The following is a 15471-nucleotide window of genomic DNA, read 5'->3' as shown; positions in this document are numbered from 1 at the left end:
AAATACAATTTTGAGATACAACAGCTTCATTCCATAATGATTTCAATTCAAGTAAAAATCCAGATGACGATCACTGAAACTGAACTCTTTTAAAGATAAGGAGAAAAAAGTCAACTGTGTGAGAATGCAGACTGCTGGCAGCAAAAACAAATCTGAATCAGTCAATACTCAAGTGAAAGTGTTACCAAGTAAAAATTAGTACTTCCTGTCAATTATAATGCCTTTGGTTAGCACACAGCTTGTTACAGCAATAACATCTACACCATGTTGAGCAACTCTCTTTCTTATAACGAACTCAAAATCTTGCATTGTCAATCTGACGTGCTCCCTTGTAAAACAGTGTCTTCCTTTGGCATACTCTTTTCGTGATGAACCTCCTTATCTTTCCAGGTGGCTCTTTTTTGACTTGCAAGATGGTTGTTAACAGCAAAACAGTGCTTAGAAATCAAAGGAAGCCTACTTGCAAAGTGACACGCAGGTCCCAAGAATTAATTTTAAAACCTCAGTCAATGTTATTTTGCTTGAGGCTCAACGAGCTGCACAAGAGAGACACAGACAACTAGAGTGAACTCCTCACACCCTCTATCGAACAGTCCTCTCAGTAATCTGGCTGGTGCAGAGATGATGACTTTCAATTCAAACCTACATCCATCTAAATATTGGGTGTATGCGATTTGTTTTCTCAGTATTTGAAAAAGTAAAATTTTAAAATCAAAATGAATCTAATAGTTTCATTCAAAAAATTGGATATCTTAATATTAAGGAAAGATCTATGAGCCTCTTACTGTTCTTAGAGTTACCACATGCAACTGTGCAATGTGAAAGCATTGTTTCTTTTCAGTATCCACTCACATCTTAAATGATTTGCTAATTCAATTGCGTTGATGAATTCAGCGATGTCCCCATTTCATATTCAGAGCATGAAGAAATAATTTGTAATAAAAGAATGAGCTTGTCAGTTTAACAACCAACAACTAGTCTGCAAAAGCAGAACACCAGTTACAACAGTATTTAAAATAAACATGAGAATTCTAAGATGAATTACTTTCCACAAAAATAGTTTGGCAATTATGAAATATAAACTATGATGAAAAGCATCTAGACAGCATTTTATACTTCAATCACCTTTTACAACAAGGCAGTCTCCAACACTGCTGCCTAAATACAGAAACAACTGAGAAATTCACAATTGTTTGTGCAAGAGTACAACTGTCTTTGAGTAGCAATGTTTGGAAACAGATAACTCATTTCTAAACTGTTGAAAGCTTTTGCAACACTAAGTTTCTGAAGGTGAACTCCCTTAGCATAGTAGAGGCCGCTTGGGTCATTAAGTCCAAAATGCCAAAAATACACTACTACCTAACCAGACGAGTTTTACTGTACTAGGCCCATAGCCTTGAATGTTATGGCACTTCAAGTGCTCTTCCAAGGACTTTTTCTTAAACATGGAGGTTTCCCCACCTCAACTACCCTCCCAATCAGTGCACTCCAGATCCCCATCATGCTCTGGGTGAAAATAAAACCTCCCTCAAATCCCCTCTCAACCACCTATCTTTCCCTTTGAAAGTGTGCCCATTGTTACTTACCATTCGACTAAAGCTGCTTCCTATTCACCTGTCCATGCCCCTTGATCTTATACACCTCTACCAGGTTCCCCCTCAAAATCCTGTACTCCAAAACATGAACTGAGCTTATCCAGTCTCTCTTCATAGCTATAATTCATAGCAGTCCAGGCAACATCCTGGTGATTTCCTCTGCACTACTTCCAATGCAATCACATAATTACCACAGCATGGTAAACAGAACTGCAGGACTTCAGCTTTGGACTAAGTGAAGTTCTACATAGCTCCAACAGGATGTCCCTGCACTTATCTGTGCCTCAACTTATCACAGGAACATCCTGCATCCAATTAGCTTCTCCAGCCATCTTCAGAGGTCCATGGACAAGCACTCCAAAGTCCCTCTGTTCCTGGCAGTTTCCTTGTATTCTGCCATTGAGGATTCATTTTAGGAGACCCCAAAGGTTTTAATCTCTCACTGAATAGTTGAGCTACATGCAAATTGGGATCATGCATATTAGATTAGAAAAATAAATGTGCAGCTCAGAGACCAGCATGGGACAAGTGGATTTTAGTCTAGAAGACACTGGCACCAGTACTGGAGAAAGTGAGGTCTGTACCAATGGGGCATTCTTCACTTCAACCAGGTGATTGATGTTCTTACCATCTACAGAACCAGAAAAGTAGAGAAGATTTTAAACTAAATAGTGGGGACAAGGGATCAAATTTAAGAAAATGTGATAAATCAAAGAGTCAAGCTACAGCAAGTGACAAAGGTAGCAATGTAGGAAATGATAAAAAAAGACTGTGACAGAATCAAATAGAGTGTACAAATATAAAAGTCAACTCACAGCCAAATCTAGAATTTACAGAGAGAATTGAGGAAAAAAAGCTGAATGCGAATACATTTGGGTTATTCCCGAACTTTGCTCACAGTTTCACTCGTCATATTTTGTAACTCCTGATGATAAATCTGTGCTAATCCATTCAATCTCTCATTTCTGAAAATGTTGATGGAATTCTCAACAAACCTGCTTTAAATGGAATACGTCTTTTAATGAAACGTGCTTTTAATGAAATGTACGTCTCAGTTTTCAGTCTTTCTGTTGGGTATATCGGAGATTAAACTGACTAGTGTCTTAAGACAATTCAGTAGTTCAGAGGTCACCGCATTTGAATCAATTGATACTTGTGAAAACCGTATACTAATATGAATGCAAAAGATCGAAAACAAAATCACAGAACAAAACAACAGCTGACATATGGTTAACCTTTTCCTCCACATTTAAGTAAATAATTTTGAAACAAAATACCAAATATTCTGTCAGTACATCTTACCCACTCCCTTTCTTTACTATAAATGATATAATAAATACTAACATAATAAATTATATTTTACACTAAATTCATAAACCAGGAATTAGCAGTTCTCAAATCAATTTAGAATTGATTCTAAATTGTGATTGTGAATACATTTGAAGTTCTGGTCACCATTTCCCAAATTCTTCAGACATGGAATAAATGTAGAGGACAGAAGATTCACAATATTAACTCCAATGTTTAAAAATGGTGAACACCTTACACAGACCAGTGAGTCTCATATCAGTCGTGAAGAAGCCATTAGAAAAACTAATCCAGGACAAAACTAAGGATGAGACACAATACGTGTAGCTACCTTGGATGGAAGCTGGAGAAATGGGAAATCAGAACCCGAGTTTGAAAAAGGAAATCACAGCAAAGCTCTGAGGTGATTGCCTGATGAGTATTTCTCCCGTAATCTTTCTCCAAAGTTAGGAACTCTGATATTAAAAACAATTTTTTTGAGTGTATCATAAGGTTGGCTTTCTTATATTTAACTGACATCAATGGAAAGGAAATATGCCTGGTGAAACTCTCCCTTTTAAGCAGTAAACATAGCATTATCATAGAATCAAACTACAAAAGCGGTCAAGTCTATATAGCTAAAAATATACTACTATCTACACTAGTCCCACTTTCCCGGACATGGCCCATAGACTTGAATGTTATGACACTAAGCGCTCATCCAAGTACTTTTTAAAAGGTTGAAAGGTGATCTGCCTCAACTACCCTCCAAGGCAGTGCATTCCAAAACCACTACGACCACCCCCCCGGTGTGAAAATGTATTTCTTCAAATCCTCTCAAAACCTTTTGCCTTCCACTGTTACTGATCCTTCAACTGAAGGGAACAGCTGCTTTTTATTCACCCTGCTCACATCCATCATAATTTTATACACCTCGATCAAGTTCGCCACCTCCACCTCCAACATCCCCAAATATTCTCTGCTCCAAAGTAAACAACCCAATCTTATCCAGCTTCTCTTCACAGCTGAAATGGGCTAACCCAGACAACATCCTGGTGCATCTCCTTTCCACTGTCTCAAGTGCAATCACATCCTTCCTGAGTGTGGTGACCAGAACTGCACACGGTACTCCAGCTGTGGCCTAAATAAACTTCTGTACAGGTATCCAAAGATCCCTCTGAGCTTCCTCATGTCGTCATTCATTTCGTACTCCCTTTTTACTTCTTCCAAAGTGCATCAATTCACGTTTATCAGGGTTAAATTTCCAAGGTATTTTCTCTTTTCTGGTACTCTACAGGCCCTCTCTCTCTATACAAGGGTGGCAGCAATTTAGAGACCTTCACCCACATCACTTGGCCACAGTTACTTGCTCAGACAGAATAATTGGGAGCTTTCTTTCTGCTGGTGTTATTTTAATTTATCAACATTAGAGATTAAAATAGGCTCCAAAAAACCTACCACTTTTGATGGGGCACCAAATCTCTGAAAACATGCTCAGCCTATAAACATCTCTTCACAAAGAGAGAGCTGGTTTGACTGAAAAGTTTGTTTTCCTGATTAGAATGGTAAAAACAGATAGCCTACTGTGGCCTTGAAAAGAGTTTTGAATTGATTTTTGTTACTCCTGTCTGCAAGGTAACACTGTATTTGTTCATATTTTATCTAAAGGCTGCTAATTAGCCTCCAAACTACAATGCAGCAACCTGACACTATACAAAAACCAAACAAAATGCTATCTAGGGACTTCTATAATTGCCAACATAAACCCAGGTAACTTGGTTTGTGACAAAACTAAAGGGTGAGGGTTGGTCTTTCGTGCAAATAACAGTAGAAATTGAGACAAAGTGGTGCAGAATTTCCAATGCAAATTGAATTACTAATTTACTTCTGGTCCAGGTTCCTGCAAGTCAGTTCAGGTGCAGAACACTTATCATCCACAGAAGGCAAATAACATATTCAAAATGGCAATTAAACTTATTACTTAGCAGATGACTGGAAATTTCCCATGGGTCTACAGGCTCCTGCAGTATTGGGAACACCAAAGAAGCCCTTAAGCAGGGTCCTGGCAATGGAACAGGGCACACAAATACATTTAGATCACAGTTTGGGAGAAGATTTGTCGCTCGGGTGCTCGTTGTTGCGGTTCTGTTCGCTGAGCTGGGAATTTGTGTTGCAGACGTTTCGTCCCGTCTAGATGACATCCTCAATGCCTGGGAGTCTCCTGTGAAGCGCTTGTGATGTTTCCTCCAGCATTTACAGTGATTTGTATCTGCCGCCTCCGGTTGTCAGTTCCAGCTGTCCGCTGTAGTGGCCGGTATATTGGGTCCAGGTCGATGTGCTTATTGATTGAATCTGTGGATGGAAACGCCTGATGGAACCCTTTCCATTAAGAAGTCTCACTTTTTCTTCTTTAAATGAGCGCCTCCAGCATTTTCCCCAACTACAGACGTTAAGCTAACTGGCCTATAGTTACACCTACACCGTTTTTTAAAAGGTTGAAGTGACATTCGCTGTCTTCTCGTCCACCAGGATCTGCCCAGAGTCCAGGGAATTGCTGTAAATGACCACAAACGCATCTATTCTAACTTGCACCATTTCTTTCAGCACTCTGGGATGCATTCCATCAGGACTAGGGGACGAATCTAACTTTCGACCCGTAAGCTTACTCAACACCAACCCTTTAGTGATAACAATTGAATGGAGGTCCTCACCGCCCAATGTACACTTAACGTCATTCTGTGGCATGTTAGACACATCTTCCACTATGAAGACTGACAAAGTAGATGTTCAAGGCCTCAGCCTTGGTCAAGCTTCTGCTCAAGGCAGAAACAAGTCACCTCAGGACAACCTTGCACGTAACACCAAGTTTGGGGAAAAAAAAGTAGATTATAACCTCTTTGCCAATTTTCTTCCATGTCATTTCCAAGTTTGTTTCTTTCTCAGTTCCTTGAGCCGACGAAATTATCGCACGGTTTGTCCCACCACTGAGTATTTCCATCATTTTCTGTTTACATCATATACAATACACAATTAACATTGCACTGTTGCTCCATAACTAGAAAATATTTGCTCAATGATTGAGGTCCCAAAGTCCTCTGCAGTAGAGAATCACAAAGATTTGTCTCGGAGTGGAGAACTTCCACGTGAACAGAGTCTTAAAAGGCCTGCTCCTTACCTTGAGATTATGCCCCCTGGTTCTGGTTTATGTACATCTACACATAGAATCATACAACATGGAAACTGACCGTTCGACCCAACTCGCCCAGGCCGACCATATTGCCAAACTAAATTAGTCCTATTTGCCTGTTTTTGGCCTTAAGCCCTCTTAATATTTCCTATTCACGTATTTATCCAAACGTCTTTTAAATGGTGTAACTGCAATCTCAACCTCCACTTCCTCTGGCAATTCATTCCACACATGAGCCACTGTCTAAAAGAAAAAGATGCCCCTCATGTCCTTTATCGAACTTTCTCCTCTCACCTTTAAAAAAGGTCTCCCTAGTTTTGAACTCCCCCACCCAAGGGAAAAGATCTTTGCTATTCACCTTATCTTTGCTGTTCATGATTTTATAAACCTCTAAAATGTCACCCCTCAACCACCTCCTTCCAGTGAAAAATGTTCCAGCCTATCCAGCTTCTCATCAGAACTCAAACCCTCCATTCCCAGTGACACCATGGTAAATCTTTTCTGAATCCTCTCCAATTTAATAATAATCTTGTAAGTGCTGTATTATTTCAATTATGCAAATTATATTCAAAATTTTGATGTGAATACTGGCATTGCGCAAATTCAAATAAATATTTGAAACCTAAAATAGATAGTTCTCATGTCACACCTCCATGGGAACAGTATGTAGGAAAACAAAATAAATGAATGGCCACCTGTCATTTTTAAATAGTTTGGGACATCATAAATACTGAAATTCAATACACTCGAGCTTCATTTTACAAATCTTCTGCACACAGGGGAATGGTTTCCGAAGGCCTGATAAATGATCTTGGATTGAGCAACAGTTCCTGTTCACAACTTTTGGCATGTGAAATTTTCATCCACAGAAGTATAATTCTAATATTATATATTCTTATTCAACAAGAAGTGTTGCTATGTATATACATCTGTGAAAGATTTTGTCAGATGGAGCTTTTTACACCCTAATATAATTTCTCCATAGTAATGCAGCACCTAATCATCAAAGTTAAATGCATGAGTAATCAATCCTGCTTATATTTACATAAGATGTTTACTAATATACTGATAATTTGTTTCATTATATCCTGGAAGAGATAACGAAAGGTGGAAGTTCCAGAACTTGTTAGACCCACTCTATTCTCCTCTTAGTAAATGATGATTCTGGGAAACAAAAGCATAATTTCAAACATATATTATCTGAATGCATTTATCAGAGAGTAATTACTTTTGTTCATTTGTGCTCTGCAAGACATTGATCCACTTATGTCAACATGTCCAATCAATTTCATTTATCCATCTTACTTTTAAAATGGTATTCCTTCAACTACTTTAAATAAGATTCTGTCCTGACACTTCATTATGTCATGGAGACATTTCTGAATCACCAGACTGTCTTGAAGCTTTGCAATCATATATCCCAGCCCTCAAATTATGTGGTTAAAGTGAAGTACGCCCAATAATAAAATATAATCTATTAATAATTTCCCCAGTCGGGAAGAAAATTAATAACACATTTTCCTTTTTACCATTTTAAAAATATGGTTTAAGACGACTTCTGTACATAATCTAGAGAAGCTCCACTTATTTGTAATGGTGTTTCGGACTTGCTGGGAGAACTGAGCCAGAAAAGACTTGCACTAGCTGAATATGGTGTTAAACCCAGCTAAAAATTAACTTTTTTTACTCAACTTCCTTTAGACTGCCTTCCAAACATTGTTTTTAAATGACACTTATGGAAAAGGACAAAATCACATGAAGCCAAAAATATGTTCAAAGAACCAATGACAGGTTCAATCTAAAATGCTGAATGACACAAATTTGCAAACATGAGTGAACAATGTGACTTGGATAATGGGCACAGATGGCGTTCAATCTTGAATCTTAAACAGATTTTAAAACATGTAATGATTATAAGATACACCTCTGCTCTAACCTTGTACATATGTAAAGCAGACTCCAAGCAGTGAGCACCATTTGATTCAATGCAGTTGAACATTAAGCAATAGCTCCCCTCCCCACAAGTAATGGAAACATAACTTAAAACAAAATCTTGGGCTTATTTGAGTGGTACAAATCTCCCTTGCAAAGCAAAGGAGGTTATTTTAATCCAACACATTATTTTTGACAAATTATGAAATCTCATCTCAACGTTTGATAGTGCAACACTGGTACTAGTAAAAATGTACACAGCTGAGGAGCAAAAATGTACTGGGGTCACACCATGGAGAAGGACATGTGTCATCTATTTAATCACAGTCGCTGAATTTACTTAAAGATTATATTATACTCATTCAGTTTACAATTGCAGAGTTATGAATTAAGAATTGGCAGTTACTGGTGCAACAGCAGATACACATTTCTTTCCTTTCAATTCCAGCTGTCTTTGACTCAGGAACAGAAATTTCAGTCAGAATCCTAAGTCATAAGGAAAAAATAAGCACCCACACTAACAAGATTGTTATCCACAGCTCATTGTTGCCCACAGATGCTAGATAATAGTACATTTTCTGGGAAACCAGAAAAAATATCTGAACAAATTTTTGTAACCTTCATGGGATTGTAGGAATGAGCATTATGACATCAGCGCTTTGAGATCTCACTCAAACACTAATCTAATGAATAAGGAACAGTTATTCATAGCATGACGTTTTCAGGAATTTACATTTTGGAAGCTGTACTTAAAGTTCAAAAAGTCTGGGATTGTCCAGACTGCAAGATGTTTAAACAAATTAAATGAGCAAAAACATATTTCACTAGTTACCTGGATGTCAACATGCTGGCAAATGTGCCAAATTTTACACACACATCTTCCACATGGAACTCCCCTGTGATCCAGTCATCTTTTAATATATATTTAAAAAAATCAACAATTCCACTAAGTTATCAGCCCCAGCTCTGATCTACTCACATTCCACCAATCGTAACTGTGGAACAGGTCCGTTCAGGGAATGCTGGGGTCACATTCGTAGATGGGGTGGCTGGTCTGATGTAGTCCACTGTCACATTAACCTAATGAACAAGAGAAAAAAAGACTCAGATTAGCTTGAGGCATATCAAATTAATCTAGCTTCTGTCAAAAGCATGGTGCCAAATTTGACAAACACATGGTCAATAACAATGAGAAGGATAATGGCAAATGCTAGAGATCTAAACAGAAAATATTTCATTTCTAGAAATCAGTCAATATCTGATCAAGATGAACAGATATTCAAGTCAGGGCACTTCATCCAACCAGGTATTTTGAGAATGATAAGCCAATGTAAAACACTGACAGGTCACAAACAAACAATATTAATTTGTTAAAGGATGCCAGCTATTAAACAACTTGCTATTATAGCAAGAGAAAAAACAATTTTCTCTTTGGGGTACAGCATTAAATTTAGAGTTGGGCCATTCAGGTCAATTGCCTACTCACATCCAAATACAGCCAGGATCCACTTCCATCTGTTATTCAAGAGCAAGTTCAGTGAATGTTGAGTTATTAAGTGTCAATGCCCTTATGAAGGTTTGGTCCCTAGCCACCATTTAACTGTTTTATTTCATTAGGTTCAGAAGTATGATAAGGAAATAAAACAAGTTTCTCCAAGCTTTAGACAAAGTAAACAAGTGCTACAAAGACAGTACTTGAATAGTTAAATAGGCAGTGTCAAAGAGTGTGGTGCTGGAAAAGCACAGCTAGTCAGGCAACATCCTAGGTGGTGAGTTGACGTTTCGAGCATAAGCTCTTCATCAGGAATGAAGGGGTGGCCCAAGGAGGTAGGGGAGGAGGCAGCTGGGAAGGCGACAGGTAGACGAAGGTTGGGGTGAAGGTGATAGGCCAAAGGGGAGGGTGGAGCAGATAGGGAAGGAAGATAGACAAGACAGACAATAGACAACAGGTGCAGGAGTAGGCCATTCAGCCCTTCGAGCCTGCACTACCAATCAATATGATCATGGCTGATCATTCCTAATCAGTATCCGCTCCCTGCCTTATCTCCATAACCCTTGATTCCACTATCTTCGAGAGCTCTATCCAGCTCTTTCTTAAATGAATCCAGAGACTGGGCCTCCACTGTCCTCTGGGGCAGAGCATTCCACAGCCACCACTCTCTGGGTGAAGAAGTTTCTCCTCATCTCTGTCCTAAATGGTCTACCTCGTATTTTTAAGCTGTGTCCTCTGGTTCGGCACTCACCCATCAGCGGAAACATGTTTCCTGCTGCCAGAGTGTCCAATCCTTTCATAATCTTATACGTCTCAATCATATCCCCTCTCAGTCTTCTAAACTCAAGGGTATACAAGCCCAGTCGCTTCAGTCTTTCAGTGTAAGGTAATCCCGCCATTCCAGGAATTGACCTCATGAACCTACGCTGCACTCCCTCAACAGCCAGAATGTCTTTCCTCAAATTTGGCGACCAGAACTGCACACAGTACTCCAGGTGTGGTCTCACCAGGGCCCTGTACAGCTGCAGATGCACCTCTTTGCTTCTATACTCAATCCCTCTTGTTATGAAGGCCAGCATGCTATTAGCCTTCTTCAGTTCAAGAGGGCAATGCCGAATTGAAAGGTTAGATCTGGAATAAGGTGAGGGGAGGAGAAATGAGGAAACTGGTGAAATCCACATTGATTCCATGTGGTTGGAGGGTCTTAAGGCAGAAGATGAGGTGCTCTTCCTCCAGACATCTAATGGCCAGTCTGACGGACTCGCATGTCCTTGGTAGAGTGAGAGGGGGAGTTGAAGTGTTCGGCCACAGGGCAGTGGGATTGTTGAGTGCGTGTGTCCCAGAGATGTTCTCTGAAAGATTTCTCTACTTCTAAACCAAATGGTCCAAATTCAATTCACATGTTTCAGAGGTGTGTCATAGAATATCTGACTAGACTGATTATAAATACCTATAATTACAACATTTATATAATTGAAACTTATAAAAGTACAGACTCTAAGCAAGTGTATTTGCTGCAAAGTGAGTGAGTTGAAGGAGCATTTTTCTCTTCTATCTCTTCCCATTATTTATCTTAGTCACCATTCAGTACTGGTCTCCTATAGTGGTGCTGCTGCTGCTGAGTAACTGCCCCTCATTCCACTGGTGATAAATCATCCATACAATTAAAATGTCACATGGCTGTTCACCTGATGTGAACATAGCTTGTGGAATGTGGGAAATCATACATACACCATACGTCCCATGCAAACATACAAAAGTATTGTGAGGTTTGGAACCCAAGTAGTGACTGGAGTCAAGTTTGTATAAAATGAAAGAGATCTACTTGGATAACACATTTAAGGAGTTGGAGAACTCTACACCTTAGGGGTATGCAGACAAATGAAGAATTATTGACCTTCAGGCAGTTGAAGAGAACAAGGTAGGAAGTAATTTCAGTCAGAAATCGATTTTCTGTTATGGATGCCAATGAGGTGATGGCTTCTCAATGGAATGCAGTCACAGCCAAGTTGGGGACACCATAAGTAGCTCAGCTGTACAGGAGGGAGGAATTCTTTAGTTAGGGAATCAGACAGATGTTTCTGCGGCCATCAATGTAGCTGCAGGATGGCATGCTACTTCCCTGGTGCCAAGGTCAAGGATGGCACAGAACAGTTTCATTGCATGCTTCTGGGAGAGGATTAACAGCTAGAGATTGTGGCTGAACACACTTAGTATTCACAAAAAGGTTGATATGAATGCATGAATTGAGGTAAGTTGATATGATTTAATTGTCATTATAGAGAAATGGCAACAGTATGATCAAGGGAACTGAATATCCAAGGATATCATACACCAATGCTCCCACTCTTCTTTGTAATTACACCAAGGATAATTTTAAACACAAGACAGCCAAATTATTTTATTAATTTGACAATATGAAAACAAATTGTTTTAGGAACTAATAAAACAGACTTAATAAAAGACAGAGAATAGGAACTATTTTTAAATAGAAACAAAAAATTGAGTTCTACTGCACATGGCATATCTACATCCACATAAATATTCTGAACTATAAATCAATGGGGTGATAAGAAAACAGAAGACAACCATTCAACCAAGAGGGTACTGTAAGTCTGACTGACATACCACATCTGTCACAGAATTAATCAGTAACTATATTCATTCCATTTGAAGAAAAATGGAAGAATCAAATGGTCCCCTTTTAGGGGCGATAAGGGATAGGTGAGCATCAGATTTAATGCATCGGCTAAGTACAGATTTACAAACAGAAGTATTAAATAATTGTTGTTTCTATGTTTTCCAGCTGGTACTTAAACTTCTGCATACACACATCAGAGCCAATAAAAACAAAGCTTGCAGCATGCATGCAGGACTGACTCCAGTCTAATGCAGATCAGAGTTACAGCTCTCAGCCAAACGTTTTAAGGATCCTTGCAATAAGTGATGAACTGTGCACTAATCTTCCATTAAACAAATTACTATTTTAATCTCAAGATACATTTTAGTGAGATAATCAATTTTAAATTAAAGCTCCACATATTATTTGGGGTTGAACCATTGTTTTAAAACCTACAATGCCCAAAATAAATAATGTAACATTTTAAACCCTGGTGTCATTTTCTTAATTCTATAGCAACCTTTCTCAAAGTCCATATACCTGTTCTGGAGCTAGGTACCCAAAGCCTAACTGAATATCCCAGATTACCTAGGTTTTTGCCTGTATAAGTGAAATATCAATTGCTCTCCTCCAAATTCCAACCTTTGGACTTAACGGCAACACTGCATTCAACCTTGGTGAGCACTTTTCGTAATTATGCATCAATTTGTGCAAAGACATTCTAAACCCTTCAATGTTCCTACTCCTTGGATGCTGCCTGAACTGCTGTGCTTTTCCAGCACCACTAATCCAGAATCTGGTTTCCAGCGTCTGCAGTCATTGTTTTTACCTAATGTTCCTGGTCTCTCCATAACAGTAAAATATTGAGAGTTTTCTTTCTTGAATCCATTCACTGCTAAATCCTGATTTGCAGTTGAAACAAAGTGTGAATTGTTTCAACAACAGAATCAGAATTACTGGAGACACTCACCATGTCCAGCAGCATCAATTCTGACAAAGTGTCGCTGGACTCGACAAGTTAACTCTGCTTTGTCTCCACAGATGCTGCCGACCTGCTGGGTTTTGCCAACAAATTCTGTTTTTGTTTCAGATCTTTGTTCAATTTTAATGAAGAATGACTTGTTGGGTTAGAAAAGGCAACTCTGAAATCTACATCCACCCAATTGGCAAATAGTTAGCTTTACACTAACAGGCATGAGTACAATGGGCCGAATGGCTTCCTACTATAAGTGAGTGATGATATCGTCAGCTGCCCTGATATGTATGGATAGTGAAAGTGGCAGCTTTGAACTTTGTTTCATTTTCTAAAGAGGCAGCTTGCAGTAGAGTCAAAATTTTCAAATTATTAGAATATTACGGCATATTTCATGAACCAGGTCTTTGCTTAATTGTTTGAGGTATTGCGGTTACCACCTTAAATTGAGGTGGTGGGTATGCACTTTCTCACATAACAGAAATCAGTGCATATAACTGGGCACCATTCTGTCAAACTGTAGCTCAGTAAGTGGCAGGATCCAACAGGGAACCAAATTAGAACTATGCTTTTCTAGTCATGACTAATGACTTCCAATTAGAATTTTCCAGCTTTTAAATAGGTCAACGATTCAAACGGTCTAACATAGTCAAGGAAAAAAGTAGTCATGATTACAGTCAAAATGTGATAATTTTTTTTAAATCATGTTAGTTACTTTGAAGAAATCATAACAAAAACATGATTTTCTTGAAATTTTTAAATAAGACAGTTGATGATAATTGTACAATTAGTCATTTACATCAAGTGCACATATCTATTGGAAGGAACAATCAAGGGAATCTTAAATAAGATGCTCACATCAACTTCATCTGCAACAAGGCAAGAAGATTAAGATGTAAATTTAGTAGACTATTTAAGGTTTTTGTGGCAAGGAGAGAAAAAAAGCTTAACATTTTCACAGGGTAAAAGCTTACACATCTGGATAGTGTATCAGGATTGTCAACTAAGATGGCAGAAAATTCAATTTTTAAAGTTATTCTAAGTACACTTTCATATTAGAATTGTTGTAAAAGATTTAACAAAATGCCTGCAAAACTATGAAGATTTGTGTACTTCCATGATGCACATAATAGTATTACAGCACAGAATTCCACGAGAGAACAACAAGGTACACTCTCCATTGGGACAAAGAGATGTCAAGGAACTAGGTCACAACAAGCAGACAGAATTAATATAATACACAAGGTGGTGTTCTGCATTTCAGCATGGTCAATAACAATTTGTGCTGAATGTTATTGTACCTTAATAGAGACAGAGAGCAACAAAACCTTAATTAAAGAAGTAGGTCGAAAAGACAGCCTTAAAAAGGTCAAAAGGAAGTGATAAGCAGAGTTTAGAAAGACAATCACATATGGGATGCCAGAATGGTTATTCAAAAAAAAAAATTGAAATTATGCAATGCCATTAACAACCATATGACATCCACAGTACTTGAACCAGTGATGAGTTTTTAAAACAATTATCATTTTAAAGGAGGAAACATGATACCCAATTCCACAGCAAGCTCCCACAATGTGACAATAACCAGAAAATATGCTTTCATAATTTCCAAAGTGTGTTTATCAGGACACAGTGCCTAACTCTTCTGTCCCCTCTTCACATCACGTGCAGACTTCAGTCGAGTGAAATCCATCAACGTACATGGCAGTTTTTGAAAATTATTCCTGGACTGTAAATTTTGGGTCACAACATGTATTTCGTCTAATCTTTCAGCACTTTTATATTTGGGACACAGTCTTCGAACTTAGATTATCTATGTCAAATATGCCCAGTCAAATAACATATTTCTAGAAATACATGCATACAAAATTGACATCTGCAAATAGCTCATATCGGTGTATTATTATTCATGCAAGTTTTACACTGTTGGCTTTATCAATTCCAACAGTTTCAATACAATCAAATGCAGAAACACAAAAGGACAACTTTTTATTAAAAATGGAAAAATTCAGCACAGTGGACTAGCTGAGAATAGAACAAACAAGTGACAAAGACACCAACTTTGAACACTTAATTTATCTTATCTGTTCTCAGTGGTAATGAAGATCATCACAACTGATTTAAGCCACCCACATACAGATATCCCATTTTTTGACATTATCTAATGGGAGCTTCTGAAAGCACCCACTATTAAAAACTCACCTGCCCCAGAGGGTCATCATAACATGTTTGACAGGTTAATTTAAAAAATGTTTTTGCACCATAAATGTGGAAATAATTAGGCTTGGCTGAGACTGTGCCCCCACCCCTGCCTTGCCTCATACAAGCAGAAGGCCTGCCTGTGAAAAAGTTCAATCTAAAAAACTATCATCCATCATGCTCCCT

General features: G+C 38.4%; 1 protein-coding gene across 1 annotated transcript in view; it reads right to left on the bottom strand.

Annotated features, from left to right (window-relative positions):
- snd1 (staphylococcal nuclease and tudor domain containing 1) overlaps positions 1–15471 on the bottom strand; it is an 845795-nt gene that overhangs the window by 706642 nt on the left and 123682 nt on the right. Inside the window, exon 12 of the mRNA XM_060842752.1 lies at positions 8981–9081. Within this exon, the coding sequence (XP_060698735.1) occupies positions 8981–9081 (101 nt within the window). The remainder of the gene's footprint in view (positions 1–8980; positions 9082–15471) is intronic.

The sequence above is a fragment of the Hemiscyllium ocellatum genome, chromosome 23 (assembly GCF_020745735.1).
Source record: "Hemiscyllium ocellatum isolate sHemOce1 chromosome 23, sHemOce1.pat.X.cur, whole genome shotgun sequence".
Taxonomy (NCBI): domain Eukaryota; kingdom Metazoa; phylum Chordata; class Chondrichthyes; order Orectolobiformes; family Hemiscylliidae; genus Hemiscyllium; species Hemiscyllium ocellatum.
Note: the sequence above shows the minus strand (reverse complement) of the source record. Positions and strands in the feature narration are given on the sequence as shown.